Genomic DNA, 14,862 nt, shown 5'->3' with positions numbered 1-14,862 from the left:
GAACGGGTGAGGATCTAAAAAATCCCGAAGGCCTGCTGGGACCCATGTTGGAGGCTCAGTTCACCTGAGAGGTGTGAAACAAGCAATAGGAAGGCGTGGGGGAAACCATGAGACCCGCACAGAGGCCACCCTCCCAATTTCCTGTGGTCTTTGTGAGCAGAGCTTAGGCTCCCAGAGTGAGATGCTTCCTGAGGAACGCTTGAGGCCAGGGCCCGAGGCCAGTCTAGCAACTCTCTGACCTCATCTCTGTCCCCAGCTAACGGACTCAGGGACTCAGTGAGCACAGGGTGCCTCGACCTGATAGACCTTTCATGGGAAGCATGGCAGAACTCTTGAGCATTTTGATGAACCTCACGGGAAAAAAAAAATTAAATGAAACAAATCAACTGTAAAACAAGCCCCAAAGTAATCCCCTGCAGAGAAATACTGCACGAAGCTGCCGGATGGCAGCTGTACCGACCATGCAGATGGAGAATGTCATACCAAAGAAGTTCCACCGGGAGCAAGGATCAGTTTCTCCCTGGTTTAGCTATTGCCTCTCCCTGGTTTAGAGGTTTTAATGTTCCATTAAAAAATATTAAAAATCCACAAACCAACCCAGATGTTCCTCTCCTCTCTCCTGCTTCGTTTCGGCAGCCACACCATCTGGCTTCATGGCGCTAGATGTCTTTGCTGTCCCCATAGTCGTTGTAAGGGACGCTCAGGGTCTGCTCCTCGCACGTCTTCCTGAGGTCCCGGCTGAGCTCTGACCAGTCAAGTCCGTAGGGCTTGATCTCACTGTAGCGGCAGCCCAGGTACTTCAGGGAGCCACGTCGCAAGCTTATCTTGGGTTCCTGAAGGAGGCCATTGCACCAACTGCTGAGATCGCCTAGCTGGGAAAGGATGAGGCCAGCTTTCCTATGGATCAAGCGTGGAGGATACTACTATTAGTGTGAGACTTCGTTATTTCTTTTAAAGCCTTATTTGCTTTTGAGAGAGTGTGAGCAGGGGAGGGACAGAGAAAGAGGGGGGCAGAGGATCTGAAGTGGGATCCACGCCGACAGCAGCGAGAAAGACACGGGGCTCGAACTCACGAACCTCGAGATCTTGACCTGAGCTGAAGTCGGACGCTCAATCGGCTGAGCCACCCAGGCAGCCCTAGAGTGAGACTTTTCAACTCCAAGAGGGCACAGCCTAGTATGTTCTACCTGCTGGTCTAGCATGGGCACTTAGAACAGGGGTCTTCCATAAATATCTGTCAAGCAACTGGTTGGATGGACGGATGGGCGGATCGAAGAACAGTCTGGCCGTGCCAAGTGGGACAGGCACCAAAACAAAAGAGAGAAACAAAATGCCATGAGGGAAAATAAAGAAGAGAAAATAACTGATATTTTAGTGGGAATTTATGCCCTTTGAAAATCATAGAGTTGGCAGTTTTGAAAGACAAATCAAATCCGTTTTCTTTACAGCCAGCAATTTACCGTCATCAAATGACAAATAATGCATGTGAGTGAGTATTTGCCTTTTCCAGGCTATTTCAGAACTAAGCAGAAACAGCTGATATACTGAACTTTGGAGGATATCAGTGTAATGAATTATGCCCGTATGGAGGTAGTGGCAGTGAACTAAGGGCCAAGACAGCAATGCCCTCAGGGCACACTGATGCAGGGCCATTCTTGGGGGAAATGCAGACTCACGGTGGCACACGTGACCTAATTAGCCTTCAGGTGAGCTCATGCTCCATTCCGCCTTCTATCTGGGAAGGCCAGGAGGCCATGGCCATTGCGCCCCAATCAAGAGAGAGAGGAACAGGAGGGGACGAGAGGGCACCTGAGCTGCTGCAGATCGCCAGTAGAGAGAGAAAGGAACAGAGGAGAGTGAGGCTGCCCCAAGTTCACGCACACTGGAGTGCAGTGATCCCTCTGGGCCAACACCAGAGCCTGGGGGCCTCCATGAGCAGCCTCGGGGAAGCAGCCCCACAGTCCATCTCACTGGAGTACAGCCTTCTTCCCTGGGCCCATTTACAGTGTCAGAGAGAGGGGCTGCCTGACAGCCAGCTGTCAGACTCACCGCCTCTCTGGGCCCTTAGAAGCAGCGACAGAGCAACGTTTCCCTCACTCAGCTGTGTTCCTCTCATTCTACAAAGGCCTGAGTGCTCAGAGACCCACGGCATTTCTCATTTGAAAGAGCTCGTGGGAGGCTGTAAAATGCCGTCGTGAAAAGCTCAGTGAACAGCACCCCTTGCAGGATTTATCAGCGGCTAAGCTAACTTCTCATGTGAAGAACCACTCTTTTCTAATCCAATCAACAATTCTTTCCAGAAGATGGAAGTTTCTGCATTCCGTTCAGGATGACCTTTCAGAGAACAATAGCCACATTCATTTCATTTCTCCCCTCCTGTCTGGCTATGACTACCACCGGGGGCGATCTCATTGCGTTCCCGGGAGGCCATGCTGAGAGGCACAGAGATGATGCTGGAAGAAAGGTGTGGAGATTCAGCAGCACGGTCAAGGGGCTGAGAGAGGGTGAGGTCATCGGAGGGCAGTGGTATTTTCTCCGATGTCAGTGGTGGGTCAGAGGAAGTCAGACACTCCTCCTGCCGCAGAAATAGCATCTGATGCAGACCGTCTCTCCTCTGCCTCTCAGCCTCTGCAGTTTAGCCACACAGGCTTCCAGAAGTCGTCATCAACAGGGACTTTGGTGGCCCTTCCTCTTAATCTACCCCACTACATGTCATTAGTTGTTGACAAATTCTTGGAAGGTGAGAACAACCAATGTCGTTCTCAAAGTATTTCAACCCGCAAGTCAATCTGGAGGCCTCCGTGAAAGTTAAGGGAACAGACTTATCTGCTCACAGGAAGTATGTAGCCCACAGACCCTCTTCTGTTCACTCTCAAGACGAGCTCCAAAGTGGGCCGATGCATCTCAAGGCACAGCGCTCTTCCCTTCCTGTGGTTCTCCCTGAGATCCGTGACACTGGAAAGTAAAACTTGATTTCCACAAGCTAATGAAATTACACAGTGTTTTCTAATATATAGCCTTGAGAAACCAGCATCACACATGGAAGGGTCTCCAGGGAGGAGAGTCTGCGAAGAGAGTGTCAGGTCAGCAGCACGCCCTGCTTTACAGGGGGATCCACGATTCTTCCCCTGCTCCCTTTCTTTATTAACCAATTTTCCTCCCGACTCTTGAGGTACAAGAGAGAAATTTTAAGAGAAATCCTAATGCCCTTGGAAATCAAGATGATATATGCAATGTTAGTGCTATTCAAATTGTGACATTTATGTTCCCTAACCAAGAACTGTATATATACACTCAATAAATGTCAGGAGGGAGGAAAGGGAGAAGGAAGGAGGGGGGAGCAGAAAGAAGGGAGGGAGCAGAGCGAGAGGGGGAAGGGAGGTGGGGGGAGAGAGGTGAAGAGAGGGGATAATATTAGGTATACGTAATAATAAGGGCAGGAGTAATAATGTATAGACCGGAGGGGACATATCTTAATGTGTATCTTCTCTCTAACCCAGGGTTTGCTTTTTACCGAAACTGAGACAAAACAAATGAAAAGCCCCTTATGTATTTCCCTCTGTGACATAGCTCTGGCATCTGTTTGCCCAAGAACCACCAGTCTCTATAAACTGCAGGAAATAATTTATGAAATGCAGAAAAGACTCTTCCTAAACTTACACTTCAAATCACTGTATTTTGGAAGATACTCCTAAACTTCCTCCTTCTTTCAAAAGTAAGAATGCAGGAGGGAATGTCCTGAACAATGGTCTTCTACGAGAGTTTATAATTTCAGGTCACAAGAAGCACTCTGACACTGGGCCTCCCTCCAGTTCGCTCAGAGGTCAGATGGGTGGGACAACTTCTGGGTGATACTTTCGTGCAGCCTATTGGCAGGAGTGCAAGGATTCTTCAAGTGCTAGAGGATTCCATTGTGTTGATTGTCTTCATTTTCTTTCCTTCTTTTTTTTTTTTCTTAGTCCTTGGCTCTCCCCTTTTTTCTTTATGAACTCCTAACTAATTCAAGGACATACAGGTGCCAACATTCCATGTGAAAAGCCTCTTACACCGTCTATCTGAACATTCCAGTGCTTCTGCTGAAATCTGTTTTTCTTGGAATATATAGCCATGATGTAGAAACAAAATGAAGTTAGTATCTGCACACATCGTCCCCATTTGTCTCTTTCTAAGAATGTTATCTGAGTTGTATAACCTATAAGCAGTAGGGACTGAGTATTGAAAAGTTGCAGCTTCAGGGCCAGGGAAACACTATATTGTCCTAACTTTGGCCAAGATAGCTGTCAAGGTGGGTACTGACCACCACGCTGTCTTTCAAAAGAATGTGCAGTTGAGCTGAAAATACGCCTATGCAATGCATATTGCATAAGCAAAGTTCATATGCAATAAATATGTTTGGATAACCCCTTCAATAAAATTCCTAATTTTCTTTCACAAGACTAGGCTTCTGGCTCCTACTGTGTTTTAGCATTTGGAATGCCATGTCAGCGTGAAAAAGAGGTGGGTAAAACAGGTCAAGGGCAAAGATTTTTTTTAGAGTTCAAGAAATGTATTCATGACTCGGCTGCTTAAATACAGCTTATCCAAAACTAATCTATATGAACTGGGCTGTGTAAAAGCACAGAACTTCCTTCTACAAGCAACTAAGCTCACCCAGGAAATCTCTGTGAATTCGTGGATTCAGTATTATGGTGTAGGAGGTACCAAATTTCAAAGAGCTGAGGTCTTTATGAGAGGCAATGAAGTTTATTAGTTACCTGGGGCCCAGTTCATCCTCACACCGCCAGGTGAATTCTCCAAAACTCTCATAGTGCTGGTTGTAGTGGTAGAGGACTCGGTGTAGGGTTGGAGAACCCAGATCCAGGAGGGTGTTATAGGCCGTCTGTTGCTCCTTCCCACTGGTGTAGCCATTGAAGAGATTGTAGATCTTATCTGCTATCTCTGAGGAGGACAACAAAGGTAAATAAATAAGATTTTTAACGTTTGTGTATACACGTGCAACATATGAGTGTGCACGTGTATGTAGATGTGTGTAATACATATCCGTGTGTGTGTGTGTGTGAGAGAGAGAGAGAGAAAGAGAGAGAGAGAGATGTTGCTTAAATACCAAACCTGGAGGCTGGAGACAGGGGTTTGAGTAACTCACTTTATCTCTGCCCCATTGTTTGTAGCTCTCTTTTCTATAAAATGAAAACCTTCAAATGGAATATTGCTGAGGTCAATTTCAGTTAGAACAGTCTCTGTCTTTGCCCATGTTTCCTGAAAATACAGTGCCTGAGGCAAAAGACTTCAGATTAATACTTTATTGGCAAGTGCAATCCCAGGGAAGCTGGAAGGAGGGAGGAAGGAAATGAAGCGAGAAAGGGGGCTGAGTGACTCTAAGGGAAGTGTGCTAAGGGAGCAGGTGGTAGGTTTTGCAGGACAGGATATATGAAGCTACCAGAGCCCCACCAGTCTGTCCCAGGAGAATGGAAGCCTTTACCCCCAGCTCCCATCTGTGAATGGTCTGCAGGGACTTCTCACATTTGCCTTCATGAGCCATTAGCTCTCCCGCGCTTCTGGCTTGCATATGCTTGGGTACCAAGTGGGTCCTGCAAAAGCTACTGGGAATCCCTGGGTGGCAGGGGGTACAGATTTGGCTCAGGGATGAAGTGAGGTAGTCAGGCGATGCCAGGGCAGCGTGAAGAACCCGGAGCGGTGAATGGTCGCAATTTCTAAGGCAACCTTGGCCCCACGATTAGGATTTCAGGAACACCAAGCCTTTGCAAGCCCACCCCCCCGACCAGATATGAAAACACGTTTGCAGATCTGTGATGACACAGAAATTGAATCCAATACATCCTGCAGCTCCAAATGAGTAATCCTTCGGTTTAATTTAGAACTCTTATATTTCTCCTCCAAGGCATACATTGCTAAGACTGAACTTGGTGATGTGGCAAAGTGGCAATGAATTTGTATAGCCTTGGCATTTTTCCTATGGAGCTCCAAGCACTTTATCATTAAATGTTTTCGTATTAAACCTGTCAGAAGGGAGATTTGTTCACATTTCCTTCCTAAACAGCTGGGAACTGAGATCTGGAGAGCAGGACTGTGTCTCAGATCCAATGTTAAATCTGAGGATGAAGAAACTAAGTCTACAGGTTTCTGAGACAGAACTTTGCCCACTCGACCTCCTGTTAGCCAAAAGGCATAGCAACCTGATTCGCTGTCACAACTCCAAGTGAACTCAGGGACTGTTGGTAATGACAGTCATTGTTGTAGGAGTTTTATGGGTTGGAAGGAAGAAAATTTCTACTCCTACTCTGTCCAGACATTGCAATGATTTCCTTACTTTTCTATCTTGCCCATCGCCTATGAGGACGGGGGCCAGAGCTTCTTCCATGTCCTGAGTGCCCAGCACAGGGCCAAACAACATAGTAGTTAAAGAACATCTTAGCTAAAAGAATAGAACTCATGATCTATCCAGTGATATTTCTCTATCCCACGCTCTACCAATCCTTTAGCAATCAAACTCTGATGGCCAGCACCTTAACTGCATTAAAAATAACTTCAGTCCAGAAATCCACTGAGATATTCAGGATTTTTAAATTCTCAGGTTGTTAAAATAGGATCAAGAGGTAAAGTGGACAGTGACTTAGAATATAACGAGTACCTCTAGTTACTTATTAACGGTCTCTCGATTGTCAAGAAATTTACGTATATAAAGTCTCATCCTCACACCATCACTGCAAGATGGACACGAATGTCTGTATCCTACACACGAGGACATTCGGAGAGAGGCCAGGTCACCCACCCAAGGTCACATAGCCAGTGTGGGCTGGAGTCAAGATTTAAAACCATGTCTGTCCTCCGTTACTCTTCGGCACTAATGCTCAGGGGATTGGAGTGTTTCACCAATTTGAGACACAGGAGGCAGAATCCTGGTGGATGCACATCTGAGGTGACTGTTTCTAGTAGACCCATAGGTGGCCCCTAGGTGTCAAGAAAGAGGGACTCCCAGTAAGCATGCAGGGAGCCTGTCATTTCTGGAGCCGAGAGAGACAGGAGCAGAGAGACCAGTCTAAGAGCCGTATTGTTTGCAGTGAGAGGAGGGGAATGTGTACTGAGAGAAGAAAGACCAGGGGAGGAAGAATGTGGGCAATCAGACCAGAGCCCAGATAGGGAGGGCTGGGGTTCTGTTTATTGATGCCTCTCTGTTCTTATTTCTGGTGATGGGAAATAGCATCCCTGGCCCCAGGCCCTGGTTATGACTGTCTCCGCAGAGGAACGGAGATGGCTGAGAAGGTGTTTTCGGGTGTATTTACTATTCTCATAACACAACAGTAATATCCAACTAGAGAAGGCTGATGCTTTCCATTAGCAGCAGCACATATGCCCGAGGCCAGGTGGGAGACGCCCGGATGCCACCATAAATCTCCTAAAACCAAGATAATCTAACTCCAGGGTGTGCTTACAAGCCTACATCAGTAAGCGCGATGCTATATTCAGAGGGATCTATATGCTAGGTTCCTGGCGCGTGAGTATTTCTGGTTCCTCCTATTTCCACGGACGAAATTTAGAGATGTTATTTCATTAACTTTCATAGCATCTCAAGAAGTCATTAACTCAAAGAATGGAAAAGAATACAAGGTATTTTTAGTTATCATTTTACCCAGCTTTCAGCTTCACAGAAGTCTTGGGCTATCCAAAACAGGGATATGTCCTTCCTCTCTTTAAAATGCATGGTGTTCAGGAATACTTAAAATGCAGGTGGAGGGATGGCAGGGAGTCTACAGACATAACTCATCACAAAAAATCAGGCTGAGTTACTAGTTCTTAAAAGGGAAACGATACCTCTTAGGGAGCAGAATAAACCAACAGGGCTGGGACTTAAGCCCTCAGACACAGAGGATGGTTAAGAACAGGCACCGTGGCATATAGCATCATATGAAGGTGAGTTCCACCACACTAGCTGTGTGTTCTTGGACAAATTACTTAACCTCTCTGGGTCCTAGTTGACTTTTCTGTTCTGTGACGGTGAATAATATACACCTTCCGAGATTATTGCGGGACTAAGTGGTGTTAAACATAAAGCCTTTCTTCAGCACAATGTCTGGACACAGTAAGCATACATGTATTCATCCATTCAATACAATCACCATGTACTTGGTATTTTTCTAGGCACTCAGGCTACATCAGGGAGAAACTGACAGAAGTCCTCACCCTTGAGGCGCTACGGTCCAGTGGTAGGAGGCATTTAGGGGAGCAACAACCATAGCAAGTACAATAGAGTCTGTAAAAAAGTGGGAGAGAGTCAAGAGGAAGAAGGAAGAATGGGGGAGCTGTGTGGGGCCCTGAGATTTTTCAACACGTGGCCATGATAGGTCTTATTTTTTTAAATTTTTTTTAACGTTTATTTATTTTTGAGAAACACAGAGAGACAGAGAACGAGCAGGGGAGGAACAGAAAGAGAGGGAGACACAGAATCTGAAGCAGGCTCCAGGCTCTGAGCTGTCAGCACAGAGCCTGACACAGGGCTCAAACCCACGAACCACGAGATCATGACCTGAGCCAAAGTCAGTTGCTCAACTGACTGAGCCACCCAGGCGCCTCCCCCACCATGATAGGTCTTATTGAAAAGATGACCCTGGAGCCAGGACCTGGAGGTCTTGGGAGGGGATGAGCTGCAGGGAGACGTGGGGAAGAGCATGCCAGGGAGAGGCAAGCCAGCACAGAGCTCCTAGGCTATGGCGGGCAGCATATCTGAAAACAGCAAATAAGCCACCATGTTTGGAGTAAGATGAGTGAGAGTCGAATGATGGTGGATGTTATTTTATTATTATTATTTACTATTATGATTATTACTGGTTCATCACTAGATCAAGCTTTTCCCAATGCCATGAGAGAGATACTGAAACACAGGAGTCCAAGAGACTGTGGGAAATAGTCTTATTTGAATGAGGGGGGGATTCCTGGGGCAGAAGTGAACTTTCTTTTACCCCAGCAGTGGCTGCTCTTTTTTTTTTTGTTTATTTACTTTTGAGAAAGAGAGAGAGAGAGAGAGAGACAGAGAGAGACAGAGAGAGACAGAGATTGAGCACTAGGGCGTGAGAGCAGGGGAGGGGCAGAGTGGGACAGAGGATCCAAAGCAGGCTCCACGCTGACAGCAGAGAACCTGATGTGGGGCTCGAACTCACCAACTGCAAGATCATGACCTGGGCTAAAGTCGGACGTTTGACCCACTGAGCCACTCAGGCATCCCAGTGGCTGCTCTTTTTACTATGAAATAAATAAGAATCTTGGAAGCATCTATACCTCCTAATGGCTTCCTTGCTGCTATAACGAAAGTTCCTTGAATGGAGGTCCTAAGGCACCATTGTCATGAGTCCCTGGGTCTGTCTGGCCCCACAATGAAGTAACTGATCACAGAATTCTATATGAAAACATGAGGGCAAGGAACCCCACCTGGCTTCTATCTTTGTCCTTCTTGGCACTGTCCACACCGCCCGCCCCCACCCTCCAGCCTCTGTACCCTTCCCCTGCAGCCTCTCACCTCCCCCGGCTGCTCTGTGCTGCCTTCACACCCGTGATTCTCAGCCCTGGGAATAAAATTTGATTCTCCACCTGGAAGTCCTGTGAAAAACACAGATTAATGGTTTCTTTGGAGTTCCTGATTCGGTAGGTCTCAGATGGAACCTGAGAATTTGCCTTTCTAGCAGGTTCCAAGGTGAGGCTGCTGCTATTGGTCTGATCACACTTTGAGAACCACTACTATAGACAAATTAATTCTCTCAAGGGTTTCCTTGCTTCCTCTGGGACCGTCAATATGGCAAATAGCTCTCCCTTTCCCCTTGACCTTGGCAAACGCTCCTAATGTCCCTGTGTTGGCAGAAACCTGCCTGAAGCATTCTCCCACACAGAGGAATACTCCCATACCCCCAGAGAAGGGCAGCCTCTCAGCCTCTCATGAGTACTTGCAAACAATTTACTGCTCTCTCTGTACATACATAAATGTCCCTCCACCTTAAAAACTCACCTGCCTCTTCCTATTTCCCCCTGCTTATTTCCTGACCATTCTTCCACGAAAGAATCTGGCATCTAATTCATCTTTTCCACCTCATTTCTCATCACCATTTAGGGCAACTTCACTGTCGACATGAAAGTCCTCTTTAAGACTAGATCCCCCAGCCATCAGGAGTCAATTATCCTGTCTGAGACCTTCTCCAGCGTTGTCCCAGTAAATCCCAGGATCACATACTGTCAACACAACCTCCTTTCAAACTTCCTGTACTTCTTCCTGCCGTCAAATCTGTCCTTCAGTGATGGAAACCACCGCTCACTTCAGGCATCGGCTCTGACTGCCTCCTTCTCTACCTGGCACCATCCACATGGCCCATGGCCTGTGCCCTCAGCCGGCTTGCTCCATCCTTTGTCTCTTCTCTGTCTTCACACAGGCTCCTGGGATCTGCTGGGGGGACAGTCACAAGCCACTGAGCTAGGTGGTTCTGCTCGTGCTCCGTTGGCATTCTCAACACACCCCTGCCCAGCCCTTCTCACAACATATGACGCCTAGCATGACCTCTTTCTCTCCTGTCCCACATCCAAGCCATCGGCAGATCCTCTTGGTCCTACCATCAAAATAACTTAGGACCGGCCCACTCGGCACCACGGCCCTCGCAAGCGTCCCCTCTCCTCTGTCACTGCCACAGCCTTGGCTCCCCACTTCTATCTCGGACCTGCTCTCTGGAGTCCACTCTCAGCACAGCAGATGAATGCTCCCGGACAATGTGAAGTCCAATCACGTCCCTCTTCCGCTTGAAGGGCTCCATTGCTTCCCTTCCGAATCCCAGGTTGAATGCTCAGCCTTGCACTGGGGCCCCACGGGATCCGCCCCACCGTCCCTCTGAACTCCTCTTTGCCCTCTCTCCTCCCCATCCCTCTCCACCATGGGGGCCTCCTTCCACATCTTTAAACACACCAAGCATCTCTCTCGTGCTGCTCCTCCTTCTGCAATGATTTTCCCCCAGTATCAGCGTGTATTCTTCTCCACCCTCTTCCCAAACCATGCCAGTTAAGATTCTGCCCTCAGCTTGGAGACCAGGCTGGTCTTATCATGGACACTAGCTCGTTCCTCCCGGGAAGGGTGCTTTCAGGAGAACATGACGAGAAACTCACTGGCTCAGTGGCTTTAGTGTCATGATGTGATAAAATTCTTCATAGGAAAAGTGTGCGTACAAGGAATAGAGAGAGTCTAGCTTCCTGCTGGGTAATTAGGAGCCGAGGTCATGCTCCGGGTCACTTAAAAGGTAATTCCCATTTGTTACTAGATTTAAACTCAGACCCAAGTGAGTTATATTTATGACCACCATCTGGGTTTGAAGGAGGCAAAGCATATGGTTTTTCGGTACAGCTGCTAGAACTGTATTAATTTGTGAGGATCCCCTCAATTAGTCCAGGCCATTAATCTGCACGTTTGCCCCCTACAGGACCCCCTTTTGGCTGAAGAGTAAAAGCACCTGGTGACGCTGTGTCATTCTCTCAGCAATAAATTGACTCTCCTGCTCCCAGCTGGTCTGCTGGGCTTCCAGACACTCTGCTCTGTCAGGGAGCCCAAGGGGGCAGCCGCACGTCTTGATTCACTTTGGGGGCTGAATTAACCCAAAGGAGCCCCACAGAGAAGCGGAAGAGTGGTCTCTCCCAGGCCAGCTCTCTACGTTGGCCATTCTTTGGTCCAGTGTCCGTGGTCTGTCCATCTGTTCCCGCAGGTAGCACTGTGCTACAAATCTCCTACCTGCTGATCCCGCCCCTGATGCCCCACCAGCCTGCGGCCTCTTCCGCAGGCAAGTCCGAGGGGCCTACTTCTGCCGGCAGAGACATCAGCAAATTTTCCAAAACAGAAATAACTGGGGCACCTTCCCACAACCTGCTCCCCTCTGGCTTGGAGTAAGAAATCAACAGATGATGACATAAGGGGGCCACCGGTCCTGTCCAGATAGCCTCTCATTGCAACCCCAGACTCTGGTTTCATCATTTAGGGATTTCGAGACCTTCCAAAGTCATTTGGTCCATACCCTATCAGCCAGGCAGCGCTCACTCTGGAGAGAAGCGTCCCAGTGGATTCTCATAGTTCTAAAAAGGGGGATCCCCCCCCCCCCCCGCCACCTAACTTGAACACTCTGCTTAAAATGTAGGTCTTTTATTCATTCAAAGACAGGTTTTCACTCTTTTACACAATGACCTTCTAAATATCTAATTTAACATTATAGGCAAAGTGGGAACTGATGTCAAATAATGGGTCTGAGTGCCGAGGCTGTTAGCTGCTCACTTTGTGACCCTGGTCAGCTGTTCACTCGGCTCCGAATCTCAATTTCTGCACCCATAAAATGGGGGCAATCCATTCAGTAAATGCTTACCGGGGTCCCTATCGGAAAGCAGACTCCGCATGGTTAGCGGCGGCATTTCTGTAGTCACGGAGACTTTGAGGCTGGAATTCTAAGCTGAGCCAGTTTCATCCAGAGAAATGTTGTGGCCAAGCAATTTGCTCATACCCTTTACATCACCTCATTTGGGCTCCTGACTCCAGTTGTATCAGGTTGGCCATGAGGGGCGCCATCTTAGAATGTATGTTCCCTAACATTTACTGCACCGTTCCTACGGGATGGGCACGAGAAAAAGACTTAAAGTAAATTCACTCATTTGATTCTTATTAGACTCTTATCAGGTAGGGTAGTCTTATCCCTTCCCCCATTTTATAGATCAGTAAACGGAGACATGAGGTGAGGTCAGCTGCTCAAGGTCAAGTAGCCAGCAGATCAGGAATCTGAACCTGGATGGTCTGACTCCAGAGCCTAAATTTTCCTGTCACCAGTCGGTCACCATGCTGCCTTCCTTCGAAGCGTTAGGGACGTGACAGCGAGCCAACAAACCAGATTCCACTCTAGCAGAACTCACTGTCCAGTGAGAGATACTGGGCCCATGAGGATACTAACAAACGGAGATGAATGTTCCGAAGGAAAGTAACGCGGTGCTGCAGAACCTCCAGCAGTGCCTGTCCTGAGGAAGGGACACCGGATCCCAAATCTGCAGGTGGAAGGGAATTAATCAGTTCGCTCAGGGCTGGGGGTGGAGAGCACTGGAGGCAACGAGACTGGCGGCGGGAGCGGAAATGGCGTGGGGGACCTGAGAAAGGTGGTGAGGCAGAGACGCAGAGATTGATGGGGAGAGGGGACAGGAAGAGGCTGGCAAAGTGGGCCAGGGTCGCCTCAATCAGGTCCCGTGTGTCTGGTGAGTATTTTGATCTCTGTCACGAGAGGCATGGCAATCCTTGAAGAGTTTTAAGAAGGGGCCCGAGCAGGGGCAGATCGCTGTGTGGAAAATAACCGCGCTCTTCACAGGCCACACGTGTTCAGTGAGGTGGTAACTGCGAGGATCCTTCCAGGAGCTGTGAGGGCTACCGCGCCAGTGGTTCCAGTTAACGTAGGTCTGGGGCGCTCCTCCCCGTGTGTTTTCACATCACTGTGCGCGCCCCTGGAACGCTGCGGGGCCGTGTCCCTCACGGGCAACCCGATACACCTGGAGCCAGGAGCCACCCAGAAGGCCACCGGCGGGGGCCAGCAATCAGCCTGGCCACCCCACTTCCCTTCCTGAAACTTGCACGGCCGGAGCTCCCACAGTCGGCCCGTGTCTCCGCTCACGTGCAAATCAAATCGGCCCTAGGCCACCGGAGAGACGGCGGTGGCTGGACAGGGCACTGTGCTTGGCGTCAGAGCTCTGCAGAAGGGGTGCCCGGGACGGCCAAATCCTGGCTCTGGGGGCCACGTGATAAGCCTCAGAGCAGGGGATGCTCTCGAGACACGCCAGGGGGCAACATGAGGAAGGGGATCTCTAGCAAGTGGGCTGTTTGTGCCACGGATGTTGACAGAGGCAAACCCCTTAAGTGACAAGGGCCTATTCCGGTGCACTGAAGAGGGACAATTCTCTACCAAGGGACTGGCCCACGGATACTCTGAAATACAGAATTAAGGATTTGGAAACATCTTTGGCGGGGGGGGGGGGGGGAGAGATACGGTAATTAATTCCCCACCTGCAGACTCTCTTATGCTTTAATTCAAAATAACCCTTCAGATGTGCACAAACACATGAAGCCAGCAAGTGCCCAGATCAGGGTCCTGAGGGCCGAGGTCACGGGCACTTCGGTGCACACCCAAGCGTTTGGTGTTGTCGCCTGTGCGTGCCCAGGGCTTTCGTCAGCGTGTCGTGCCAGCTGCCTGACTCTCAGACCGTGTGAAATAGCAGCAGACCGTGAGGCTTTCCACCAGAGGCAGAGGCGGAGGCGATCAGACAGGTGCCGCCCCTGGGCTGGGCCTCGAATCCTCCCCCTTCTCCGCGGAACCCACGTTCTGTCTGACTCCCTTGCTCCCGCTTTCGGCCCCCCGCAGGCTCTGCCGGCCCCAGCATCACTCACCTTGGGCTTTGACATCATCCACCACGGGGCAAGGGGTCTTTACGATCACGTCGCTGGGCCTGGAACGCCGTCCGGTGTTGTCCACGCCCCACAGGGTGAACCTGGCAGAAGGGGGAGGAAACTGTCAACAGACAGAAGCTGAGGGCCTGGCTGACAGTCAAGCTGTGCTTGGGCGGGTTTGGCCCCGACCGTTCTCGCAGCCTTGTGTCAACGTGCTGCTACCACTCACGTCATGAGGTGCGTAGCCCAGAGCCTCTCATGGCTTCCCGGCGGGTCCTGGGTTGTAACGGGGTGCCTCGGGTATACTACTTGGCAGAAGGCATCAGGGCACCGAGCAGTGGTTCTCAAAGGGGGGCCCTCAGCCCAGCGGCATCGGCCTCACCTGGGTACTCGGCAGCCATAAAAGTTCTCCCGTCCGGCCC

The 14,862-nt window shown here is 49.4% G+C and overlaps 1 protein-coding gene across 5 annotated transcripts in view; it reads right to left on the bottom strand.

Annotated features, from left to right (window-relative positions):
* Window positions 1-543: 543 nt before the first annotated feature.
* Window positions 544-14,862, bottom strand: part of ASTN1 (astrotactin 1) — a 299,391-nt gene continuing 285,072 nt past the window's right edge. For all 5 annotated transcript variants that reach the window (XM_053909243.1, XM_053909246.1, XM_053909244.1 and 2 more), the window contains 3 exons: window positions 14,441-14,541; window positions 4,755-4,938; window positions 544-897 (listed from right to left, as the gene is read on the bottom strand). In XM_053909243.1, the coding sequence (XP_053765218.1) occupies window positions 660-897; window positions 4,755-4,938; window positions 14,441-14,541 (523 nt within the window). In that variant the 3' untranslated portion in view covers window positions 544-659. The remainder of the gene's footprint in view (window positions 898-4,754; window positions 4,939-14,440; window positions 14,542-14,862) is intronic.

The sequence above is a fragment of the Panthera pardus genome, unplaced genomic scaffold (genome assembly GCF_024362965.1).
Source record: "Panthera pardus isolate Hobbes unplaced genomic scaffold, ASM2436296v1 HiC_scaffold_21, whole genome shotgun sequence".
In the NCBI taxonomy this organism is placed as follows: Eukaryota; Metazoa; Chordata; class Mammalia; order Carnivora; family Felidae; genus Panthera; species Panthera pardus.
This window is presented reverse-complemented; position numbering and strand designations above follow the sequence as displayed.